General features: G+C 34.5%; 1 protein-coding gene across 1 annotated transcript; it reads left to right on the top strand.

Moving 5' to 3' along the window:
• The first annotated feature begins 310 nt into the window (after positions 1-310).
• Positions 311-8,609, top strand: LOC147398338 (E3 ubiquitin-protein ligase ORTHRUS 2-like). The gene is made up of 9 exons (XM_086447493.1): positions 311-939; positions 3,250-3,782; positions 4,654-4,779; positions 5,858-5,957; positions 6,058-6,119; positions 6,219-6,321; positions 6,876-7,020; positions 7,583-7,800; positions 7,919-8,609. The coding sequence occupies exons 1-9, from the start codon at positions 460-462 to the stop codon at positions 8,369-8,371; spliced, it is 2,220 nt and encodes a 739-aa protein (XP_086303619.1). The 5' UTR covers positions 311-459; the 3' UTR covers positions 8,372-8,609.
• Positions 8,610-12,694: the final 4,085 nt, after the last annotated feature.

A 12,694-nucleotide genomic window follows, 5' to 3' on the forward strand; every position in this document is an offset into this window, starting at 1 on the left:
TTTGATGGTATCTTAGATTCTAATCCTGACTCATCGATAAATATATTAAAATCTCATACATTCTTTAAAAAAAAAATTAAAAAAAAAAAAAAAAAAAACAACTGCCCCAATCTCACAAAATTTTAAATTCTTCAATTTTAATCTCTTAAATTAGTCTAGTTACTTAGTCTTGTATATGAGTTTTATTTATAAACTAAGAAATACTTGTAATTATAATTATACTTATAATTTAAGTTAGGGAAAAATGGCAAGGGTAACTTAGGTATAATAACTTTAAAACATATCCACGTCTCATTCGGAGCCACCATAATCCTCACCGCAAACCACCTTCTTATTTTTTTTTCCCCTGAAAAAGAGGGAAAATTCAAACCTCCTCCGCAATATTTTCAAACACCTTTTCTTTCTCTTATCTCTTTAAGGTCCCTTCGCCCTCTCGTCTTCTCTCTCGATTTCTCTCTCATGGCGCATAATAGCCAAGTCCCGTGTGATGGAGATGGCATTTGCATGTCATGTAAGGTAAAACCTTCAACCGAAGAGACTCTAAGCTGCAAAACCTGCGACACACCTTGGCATGTTAGTTGCCTTTCCATCCGTCCAGAAACCTTAGCATCAACCCTTCAATGGGAATGTCCAGACTGTTATCCAGTTTCTGGCAATACTGCAGAAGTATTCGTTGGATCATCGAGTATTTCTGGCGTGTCTGGTAGCGGCGATTTGATCGCTGCGGTTCGAGCCATTGAAGCGGATGAATCTCTTACAGAGCAAGAGAAGGCAAAGAGACGACAAGAGCTTATGAGCAGAAGTGCTCGATCTACTGATCTTGAGGAAGCGAAGTTGAAGAAGAAGGAGAAAGCATGTGAAGAGAATGATGTTCTTGATCTTCTTGATGAGAGTTTGAACTGCTCGTTTTGTATGCAGTTGCCTGAAAGACCTGTAACTGTAAGTTTTTTTTTTTTCCCTCTGTTCTTATTTTCAGAAACTTTGATTTCACAGTTTTAATGGAATCTTTAAAATCGTTTCGTTTTGGTTCATTTCTTCGATTGCATGTTTATCAAGACTTCCATTTGAGTTGGATTTATGTTCTAAATATTTTTTTATTAGATTCCAGAAGCTTAGATTTCAGGGATATAATGGATTTTTTTATTATTTATCTATGTAGTTTAGTTTGGCTATACATTACTTCGATTGCAAGTCTCTCGAGAGTCGAGACTTCGATTAATGTTCTTTTTTCAGTTTTTTTTTTTTATAATGATAATAATTGTTGGATTTAGGTACATTTTTGTTTAATTTAGATTGGATTTCTGATTTCATATTGTAATAATCGATTGTTCTTCTATGTTTTAATTTCTGTACAAGTTTCGTTTTCAATTTTAAATTATAAAGAGCTCTGTAATTGTTTTTTTTACCAACTCTGACGATCTTCGAAGATATTTCTTTTGATTTGAAGATTTCTAAGCAGTGTGCTTTCTTTTCATCTCTTTTCCTCGGGTTTTACGCCACAGATACGATTCGATTTAGTCGGATTTTTTTCGCCTGTTTTGGGAAATTTTTCGGTTCTGGTTTATAATTTATTAAAATTTAATTTTTATTTATTTTTAGATCTTATCTACTAAGGCGTCAATTAGAAGTTGAAATGATCTGTTTATTTAATGTTTTTTCGTCTCATTTAGTGTTTTTTTTAGTTTATTTTACGAGTTAGGATCTCTGATTCAGCTTTGACGGGATTCAGTCTCTTATTTCCTTTTTTTTTTTTTGTCTATTTTATTATAGAAATAGTAGTTTAGGCATTAGGGTAGCTTAAATTCTCTGCTTTAATGGCGGTTTTGGTTTCCTTGCTTTTATTACTCTATTAAAATACTAAATTACATTTTAATCCTTCATCGTCATAATTTTTCTGAGTATTACTGATTTACTCCTCTCTCTCTCTCTCTCATTTAGTAGTAAGACTACAAACTCGTGCCAATCGAGATGACTCGAGCGAGTTATCTCAGAGATGATTGGGTGAGGTGCTCCACGTGAATAGTTTTGGTTCATCCAATATCCGAGTTGACTCGTACAATATTTTATGTAGACTGAGTTAAGGAAAACTCGGCCCAGTCAACTGGGTCTGTATTTTTTATATAAAATCATAATTTTTTTAATGTTTTTATTTATATAAAATATAAAATTTGTGACTTAACATCTACTAATGGATAAAAAAATATATAGTTATTTAAATATAGATACATAATATTAAATACATTTAAATTGATTAAAAAAAATGGTTTGACTCTTCCCCATGACATGAATCAAACGAGCCTACTTGGTAACTGTGGGGGCAAGGAGATAATGCTCCAATTTTCAGAGCATGATATACTTGTAATATACCCACCAATGAAGGACATTATTAAAAAAAAAAAAGAAAAAGAATAATGATTTTCTAACTAGAAAGTCGGTTAATACTCGGCTGACGTGGCACACACATGGAACCATGGATCTTTTTCCTTGGGATACACAACTGTAGCACTAAAAAAGATATATGGTTGCCATTTGCTGGGATTGCTGGGCACGTTAACCAACTCGTAATTTACTTCACTCGATAAATGTTTCCATGTCAGACAAGTATTGATCGAGTGAAGTGAATTACGAGCTGGTTAACTTGCCATTTTCAGATCTTCAATTTTTCCAGTTACCCTTTCTGTTGGTTTTTATAGCAATTGCAATTGATTTGAAAAATCTGTAGTGTTGAAAATTTTCATGGATTCCAAATTACTTAGGAGGTGATGTTGCTAGCAGGGTTTTATATATCATCCGAATAAATATTTAAATTTAAAAAAATTTAATTATTTTAATTAAAATATACAAATTCACAGTTGACTCGGAAGAGTTTTACTGACTCAGCCGAGATTTTTAAAATATTGTCCGAGTCATCTCATTTGTCTCGCCAGATTTTGCACATGTGAGATGCCAAACATCTTATAATCTACCTTATATTCAAAAAAAAAATTATAATTATTTTCATATAAATAATTGTAAACTGAGTTAAACAGTTATCTCATCCGGGACGAGTTTACTCATCTGAGACAACTCGATCTCATCCATGAACGAGAGAGGAGGCATAATACCAACTTTTGAAACTATGGTTGTTGGTTCAAAAATTACATGAACTCTGTCTTGGACGTGTATTTGAATTCAGATTGAAATGTTGTTACATGCTCTGATTTCTCAAAGAGTTGTTGGCTACTTTATCATCTCTTGTTCCCGTTTCAGACACCATGTGGACACAATTTCTGCCTCAAATGCTTCCAGAAATGGGTGGGGCAAGGGAAGCGCACATGTGCCAAGTGCAGAAACACAATTCCTCCAAAGATGGCAAGTCAACCGAGAATCAACTCTGCTCTGGTTGGTGCCATTCGTATGGCCAAGACCTCTAAATCTATTGGCTCAGTTGGACCATTAAATGTCTACCATTTTGTACACAATCAGAATCGACCAGATAAAGCGTTCACAACAGAGCGAGCAAAGAGGGCTGGAAAGGCCAATGCTTGTAGTGGGAAGATCTTTGTCACTGTCCCTCCTGACCATTTTGGACCAATTCTTGCCGAAAATGACCCTGAAAGGAAGCAAGGTGTGTTGGTTGGTGAGTGTTGGGAGGATCGGATGGAATGCAGACAATGGGGAGCTCACCTTCCTCATGTTGCTGGGATTGCTGGGCAATCCGAGTATGGTGCACAATCGGTGGCACTTTCCGGAGGCTACCAGGATGATGAGGACCATGGCGAGTGGTTCCTTTATACAGGAAGGTTTGTTTATTTTTAAACTCAGCTTCTATGTCCGAGTTGTTGAGTCAACTCGTATGAATTGTTTGTTACTTTCTTTAATACTAGAAGGTGGCATGTGCAAACACAAATGTTTCATAAGGACTTATTTATAATTTAATATATTAATTAAAATATTTTTAAATATTATATAGTAAAAAAAGATATTTTGTAATTTTGAAAACTAATTAACGTGATTATAAGTTTGCGTGAGTGCAATTTTCTTTATATTAAGTTCAAATGTAAAAGTGAGGGCATTTGTGAGATCCAAATCTTGGGTTCGAACCACTTTTACTCTGCCTTCTCTCATTATAATAGTAAAGATTTGGTTTGGTTTGATGGTTCATGATCAATGGTGTTGGGTTTCCCCTTAGTTTTAATGCTATTCAATGTCATGTCACCTTTACTGAAAAAAGTGATGTGACATGGGGAAATAATCAACACTTACTTGTGAGCTGTTGTCAGCTCTCACTGTCTTGGGCTGTTATTAGAGATACTAATTGAGGGTCTCCTCACCTTTGAGATATGTCCCATGCCCAAATCAGGCCAAATGGATGATTTTTTTTAAAAACACTAGTCAAAATGGCTGTGTAATGAAATCAGTGGCTTTGGGTGTAATCCAATAGGGTCCCCCCCCCCCCCTCGGCTCTCGCGCCATCTCTTTTGGGTAAGAGCCAATGAACAGTAGGTTTCATCAATTGGAATTTAATGTACCATGGGATGCTTTCATCGATGTAAACCATCTTGATGTTGATCTTTGTTTTAATCATGAAAAAGGTTTATGCTTTTCTTAATTGAACGCCTGTTATCGAACTACTGATGACCTTGATTTTTCATTTTTTGGTATGGTGGACAGTGGGGGAAGAGACCTGAGCGGGAATAAACGCACAAACAAAGAGCAATCCTTTGACCAAAAGTTTGAGAAACTGAATGAGGCACTGCGACTTAGTTGCAAGAAAGGGTACCCGGTTCGGGTTGTGAGGTACAATTCATGTTTGGATACTCTTTCATGATCTATTAAATCTAAATAATGCATTTATTTGATTCCCAGCCTTAAAAGAGCCAAAATGCCCTTCCTTATCCTTAAAACAGCTCACTTGTTAAGGACATATCCAAGACTGAACCTAATTAATAACATGGTCAAATTTTTTGGGCAGTAAACCTAATTTTCTATTGAAAGACCTGCTGATAACTTATGCATGTTAAACATTGATTTGGCACTATCACTTATTTATTTTTTTATTTTTTTTGGTAGGCAAAGCAAATGAACCATCCTGTAATTTAAAACAAAAATGGTAATGTTAGATATCTCACAATCTAAACCAGCTCATCCTTAGTAGATGGGCCAAGGAAAAATAAAAATGGTGCTTCATAAGTGTGTAGTTTATGAGGTCAGAATCATCTGATTAGTTTAATTTTTCATGTGCATTTTCGATGTGCCAGTTATCCCTAAAATGATAATTGAAAAATAAATTAGGTTTTTTGTGTTTGGCTTACCTTTTCTGACAAAACATTTAGTTAGTTATAATTAGTGATGTAAACACAAGCTTTTAGTGCTGAAAACCAAAACCCTATGGTTTTTCTTTTATTCTCTTAGTATATGAGGTCACGAGTTGCCCTTTCTGCAAAAGAGGATATCTACTTTATATGAGAGGTTTCCTAAAAGATGAACTGATTCCACTATTTGTGATTATAAAAAACTTGTCTACTTGGAAGACAGCTTCTGATAACAATTAGTAAATTTGTCAGTGGTTTTATCAAATATCCCACACTTACCTTTAAGAAAAGTATAGTTTTTGTTTTTAGTGATCATGGTTATATAAAGAATAATCTGGTGGTTCATTGCCTTTTCCCAGCCCTATCCAGTTTTAATCGAGCCTTTTTTACATTGTGTATAATTTGGCCAAGTCAGCAAGGATTCGACATCTGACTCTAATAAATTCTAAAGCCATATTGATTTATTTGATTCCTTAAAAGCATGAATTATGACATAATGTTATTTACATGAACAGTAAACAAGAACCTGTTGACAGAATCGTCTTTTTTTCCCCTTTCACTAGGTCCCACAAGGAGAAGCGTTCATCTTATCCCCCAGAAAGTGGGGTTCGGTATGATGGAATTTATAGAATAGAGAAATGTTGGCGCAAAATTGGAATTCAGGTACATTAGTTTCCTTGAATTAGTTGCTAATCGTCTACTTTGGGATGCTTTTTTGGTTGTGTTATGGTTGAATAGTTTTCTAAGGAGGTTTTGCCATCAGGGATTCAAAGTCTGCAGATATCTATTTGTTCGATGTGACAATGAGCCCGCCCCCTGGACAAGGTCCGTGATTTGAAATTTTCCTTTTAGAATTATGAGAATGCTGGAACATAAGTATCTAGTTTTCTTTTGTACTTATTCCTTTTGTGACTTGAACTGCAGTGATGAACATGGGGATCGCCCGAGACCTTTGCCCGTCATTAAGGAGCTAAGTAAGGCAACTGATATCACAGAAAGGAAGGAAATGCCGTCTTGGGATTATGATGTAAGCTATGTCTATTGTACTTTTATTCATTTTTCTTTCACCATACTCAGGTGTACTGTATTGGAACACTTACACTACTACAACTCTGAGTAAGGCTACCCTTACTGACTCAGTAAGGGTCGTTGAGCTCACCTTGTGGCTTCCAACAAAATGATCTGATGCCACATGAATGTAGAGAACAAAGTTCTATGAACTTTAAAAAAAATTATTTTTCACCATTAAATTTTAATTTTAAATTTGGGAGTTTAGTAGCCGTCCATTTTCAAAACCTTGGATCATGCTAAAAAAATTAATTTTTTTTTCTTCTGGATCTGAGTTTTTCCATGAAATCTAGAGAGCTGTGGTCTTGGATTTGCCAATTTGGTAATCCATTTGAGTTCAATGACCCTTAGTAAGATTTCAAAATCTTACTTAGTAAAGGAAGTGTTTTTCTAGTTCTTTTCCTTTGTGGATATTTTATGTTTTATCATTTAGGTATTGTGGATTACTTTGTTGCATGTTGTAGTATTTGCTTTTCTATGATACTTAGAATGAGAAGTGCTGCTATTTTTTAGGAGGAAGAAGGTTGTTGGAAATGGAAAAGGTCTCCACCTCTTAGCCGAAAACCAGTGGATACTGGAAATCCAGAGGACAGAAAGAGAGCTAGGAAAGCTATAAGGCAAGCACAAAACATATCTGTGCGAGACAAGCTCCTGAAAGGTTCGATTTCTACTCTCCATTCTGCAATATTGATTTAACTTGAGCAGGCCCATCTTGAGCTCAATGAGCTCAACCCGACCTTGAAAGGGCTGGGGCTGAAATTCTTGGGACTTAAATCAATATTTAAGCCCAAACAAGACTTGTGTTGGAATTACATCTCTAATTTCATATTTCATTCAAATCATTTCTTCGTTCGACTTAAATTGAGCCTATATCATCATCCTGTATTATTTTAACGAACTTTCATTCAACAACTCAATTGACTTGGCAAGATTCTTATCGAAAATTATCTCGCTTTCTCGTGTTCCATAGCAAACTTAAGTTCGCACTTGGTTGAATTTTATTTTTTAAACATTGTACGTTAACGAGTTGAGTAGAATTTCAGTAAATTTTCATGGCCTACAACTTTATTCCACAATTGACTTCAAGTTTTTATGGGTTTCTAAGACCTTGCTTTCAACTTAATTAATTTTTAATACACAGTGAACAACGATATCTTTTTTACAAGTTTGTCATTAGTTAGGTTTAATTATTTAAGTTCTTTGGATGCTTATTCTTGCAGAATTCAGCTGCCTAATTTGTCGGAAGGTGATGACTTTACCTCTTACGACACCTTGTGCTCACAACTTTTGCAAGCCTTGTTTGGAGGGTGTGTTTGCAGGCCAGACCTTTGTTAGAGAGAGGACTTGTGAAGGTAGGAGGACACTCAGAGCTCAAAAGAACATCATGAAGTGCCCTTCTTGCTCAAATGACATCTCCGACTTCCTCAAAAACCCGCAGGTATGAAATTCAAATCTCCAACATAGGGGAGAGAGGCCTTCAAAATTTTCTTACAATTGCCTTTTTTTCCAAGGGAATATGGCTTTCATGTCAAGGTTTTTTTGTGTGCTTGTTATAGGTTAACAGAGAGTTGATGGGTATAATAGAATCTCTTCAACGCAAGACTGAGGAAACTGAGAACGTTGAGGAGTTGAGTGAAGAAGAAACTGATAACATGAAAGAGAAGAAGCCTGAAGCTTTGGCTGACGACAGTGAAGTAAGAAACGAAACTTTCGAAATGGTGAAGGAAGATGACAAGAAAGGTGTCAACAATCTTCCTGCTGAGACCAAACCTAAGCGGTCTTACAAGCGGAGGAAAAGTACTGATGCCAACGATGGAGATACCAAAGCTAAGACCGAAACCAATGGGGCCTACAAGCGGATGAAAACTAGTGATGAGGATTGTGCTTCGCCATTGGGTGATGAGGTGAAGACTGCAGACAAGAAATCTGAAGAGGTACCAGGTAACGAAGGGAATGATTCACCTTCGAGCCCCCTCCATGTTGGATCCCATGGTGATGACTTTGAATGATGTTTATCACATGGTGAATCTTTTTTTTGAGCTAATGGTGGATTTGAAAATCATGGCTGCTATTTGGACTATTTGATGTCATTGTTTCCTATACTGGACAAATTTTAGAACAGTTAAGATTTAAAAACTATTAAAAAATGACAGATTATACAGTCTTTCCTTTTTTCTTGATCTGTTTTTCTTTTTTTCATCATTAAAAGTGTAGTTGCTTTGATTTGAAGAACTTTTTACAGAAAATAGTGGAATTTCATGGTTATATTTGTTGTTTTTGTATTATTTTGTAGGGAGCGAAGCAGCTTTGTGTGTAGGAATTGATATATATATCGATTTGGCTCGCTTACATGAAGAAATTTTTTTATATTGAAATGAATCAGAGAACATTCTCTTCTTTGTTCTATTGATAAGCTGGGGTTAGAGGGCCCCTCCCTGAACATTACATCATTGAGAATAATTACAGCACAGATCCTCTATTAGAATTCTCGACAAATCTTGTGGAATGCACGCCACATTCTTGGTTTAAAAACAACCCATTCCCATGAGATCCCAACTTTGCTAAAAAAAAATCAGCAGTCCTATTAGTTTCTTTCCAATAAAGCTCAAACTCAGCAATTTAGAAAACTAAATGACAAGGTAAGTACCGATATCTCCGAGATGTTTCAAACTCTTTATTTATTGATAATCCAGGAACATTCTCAGTTGGTATTATGGGACAATGACCGAAAAACCTATTTTTTGAAAATATGTATAAAAAAGTCCCTTATGAAAAAAGATGGACTCTTTAGTATTCATTTTATTAAATATTAGTCTAAAAAAGACTTTTGAAACGAAAATGCCATAATTACACTTTCAATGAATTTTGAGGTTTACTGAAACATGTCTATTTGAGAATATTTGAAGTACTCCTATGTTTTTAAATTAATGACATACCTCTTGACTATGGTCACCTCTTATATAATAATGAAAAAAAAAGATCTAAATCACAATATATATATATATAATAGGGAGCGATTTTGAAAAATGTTTGGCAAACTTTAGGGCTGTTGAATCGGGATATATATATATATATATATATATATATATATATATATATATATATATATATATCCTTGTTTTCTCTTTCCAAAATTAGTGATTTTTAACTCACATAGATGATGAGTATGGTTATCTTCATCATCAAACTAATTTGATCTATGTATATTAGATTTATTAAAAATAATAATTGTAGACATCTCAATTTGCACGAACCCGTTAGGAGAATCTAATTTCCTTGAATTGATTCTGATTTAGAACTCAAGATTTTCGATAGACCCGTATTGCTACTTGGCATCATTTTCATGCATACATGGATCATGTCATATAATTTCATGCTCAACCTTGTCCCTAACCCACTCCAAATTCGTATTCATTCTCCATTAACCGATCCATCACCCATACCCCCACCATGGTCCACTCCCTAACCAAATCTAACAAAGTCCATCTTTTAACTTAAATTCAAGCCCATTCTTTAAGTCCTAAAACCCAATGATCCAAATCCATTACCTAGCCCAACCTAAGCCTAAAATCCAATGTCATTCTAAACCTATAACCTAAATCCATTTTCTAGTCCAACCTAAGCCCAAGACGAAATTCATTCTCTAAGCCTAATACCAAATCCATTCTAAGCCCATTTACTCACCCCCCCTCAACAGATGACACATGTTGATCTCCCATAAGCCCTTAATACCCAATGCATTATCTAATTAGAGGGTCAACTCCCCCTTATGAAAATTCAAGAATGCCTTTCTCAAAAGGTGTGGTCAAACCAAAAAGATACTTAGGTTTTTGGTAATAATTTATAAAGTTGATAGAACTTCCAATCATACCCTCAAAAGGTGAGAATCTTCAAGTACATACATGAAGTTCTCTCATTAGTCCATTTCAATACTTCCACCATTGCTTTATGTGTTATTTACAAATGAATTAAGGTATACTTTTTACCTACCACTTCACCTTTACAAATGTCATTCTCCTACTCACCCTCCCAAAAATATTTTTGTTCTCCCATTGGTCAATTTCAAAAATATACTTCCACCCCTTACTTTATGTGTTATTTACAAATGAATCAATGTCTACTTTTTACCTACCACTCCACCTTTATACATGTCACTCCCTTATTCACCCTTTTAAAAGTACTTTTGTTCTTTCATATCTATTTATCAAAAAATCAAATATCAAAGAATTTTTTTAGGGTTTCTTCACAAATGTCATCTTTACCTTCATACAAATGAAAAATCCAAAAAGAAATAACCTAAACCTCATGTCTATTTTCTTTATTTTTAGGGTTGGACCACTTTATCCCCAAAAGTTATCCAAAAATTCTATAAATACCCTCATTTTCTAAGAGCAATTCATGCTCTCAAGCTCCCTATCTCTCAACCTAAAACTCTACAAAAATTCCTACTCATTCTCTCATCTTCTAAACTTCAACTCAACCCTCAACCATCTCACTCAACTCTCAAGTTTACTTTTGAAGGTTCAAGTTCATCAAGGGACAATGTGGGGTTTAACATGTAGTCTATTTATTTCAAAGTTTGCATTTTCTTCTTCTAACCCTCTCATTTTATTTTATTTTTAGAAATCCCTAAGATATAATGTATACCCTCTCCCATCCCCTGTAGATTGGACTAAGGTTCGATCGAAAGGATGGGGGTTGAAGCCCATTTTTACCTTAAAATCATGTATCATATTGTACACAATGCACACACTCACCTATGCATGGCAATGATGAAAAAATGTGTCACCCTCTTGATGAGGTGAAATACTAAGTTTCTAGCCATCCATACATGCATCAAGGTTGTGGCCTCAAAGGAACTCCATCATGGAGTCTCTCTAATAGCTCAAACCTACATTCATATTCATAAATTTAATGTGACTACATGGGTCATTTTTTCCCATAGAATGCCCTTAATGTCATGTTGGAATCAAAGCCTTTGTTAAGGGGACATTTCACTTCAATGCACACACCACCCTTATCATGCATTCTCATGCATTTTAGTATTTATTTTCTTAAGTTTTTTTACAAGATAAAATGGCCAAGCAAGGTAACCACCTTTAGTGGAGAGGATGGGGTGTCCAACACCTTCCCCATCTTCTAACCAGACGTCCTTACCTAGATCTTAGGTAGACATTGCCCTTTCCAACACATGAGAATCATTATAATGCCATGAAAAAATGGTTTTCAAAAAAATTGATTCGGGTGCCCATTCACACCCATTTCCAAAAAAGAATGGTGACGACTCTAAACAATGTAGCATTGAGGTTCATGGTGAACATTTCATGTCTATAATAATTTTAAATAATTAAAATATTATTTTAAAACTTGACTTGAATGTTCATCCAATTGATTCAACTAAAAAATTAACAAGTCTACTTAAATGAGTCAAATAAAATTATATTGAATTTTTAAATAGATTTTAATAAATAAAATATTTATATTTTATTTTCATAAAATATTAATAAAAAATAAATTGGTCACTTTTTTTATTTGACTCGGTATATTTTTAGATTAAATCACTTTGTAAAGTTGTTAAAGGGGTATTTCAATTTTTTTCTTAAAAAGTCTTGAAAAGATTTTTAATAAGTGAATATTTTATTAAGTGAGACTTAAATGGTCCGTATTATTTTCTAGGAGACTAATTGGTACATATATTCAATAAAGAGTCCCTCACAATCATAGTCCCTAGTATTAACACTACCGTGCATGAATCCGGTTTATCAAAAGGTTAACCCAATGGGCACCAACGAAATGAGAGAATGAGGACTCTATTACAATTGCAATGAGTGGTTTCATCCTAGCCACCGTTGTAAAACAAAAATCTTATTGAAGGTGGTTGGACGAAGGAGAGTGATGAGCACTATCAAATTATTGCTATTGAAGGATCAATTATGGAGCAACATATGAATGTTAATCTTATTGACAATGTCTATCGAAGCGGAGTGGATTGTTGCATGCATACGAATATGGAGAATCTTGTCTGAGATCGAGATGATTCGCTTGAGTCATCTCGGTATCGTCCATGAATGAGATGGAGAGACAGAACATCTCAACCATGCGAAATCTTGCGAAATAAATGAGTTGACTCAGATGACATTTTGAAAATCTCATCCTATTGAATAAAACTCAGACGAGTCAACTAGTGTTTTGTATATTTAACTAAAATAATTAATTTTTTAAATACATATTTTCTAAATGAATATGATTTTATTACTATAAATCTACTATTTTTTTTTTTTTTGATAAATATGATTTTATTACTATAAATCTACTAATTTGTCTTATTTTAT

Source organism: Akebia trifoliata, chromosome 7, assembly GCF_017979445.1.
Source record: "Akebia trifoliata isolate Shusen 1 chromosome 7, ASM1797944v1, whole genome shotgun sequence".
In the NCBI taxonomy this organism is placed as follows: domain Eukaryota; kingdom Viridiplantae; phylum Streptophyta; class Magnoliopsida; order Ranunculales; family Lardizabalaceae; genus Akebia; species Akebia trifoliata.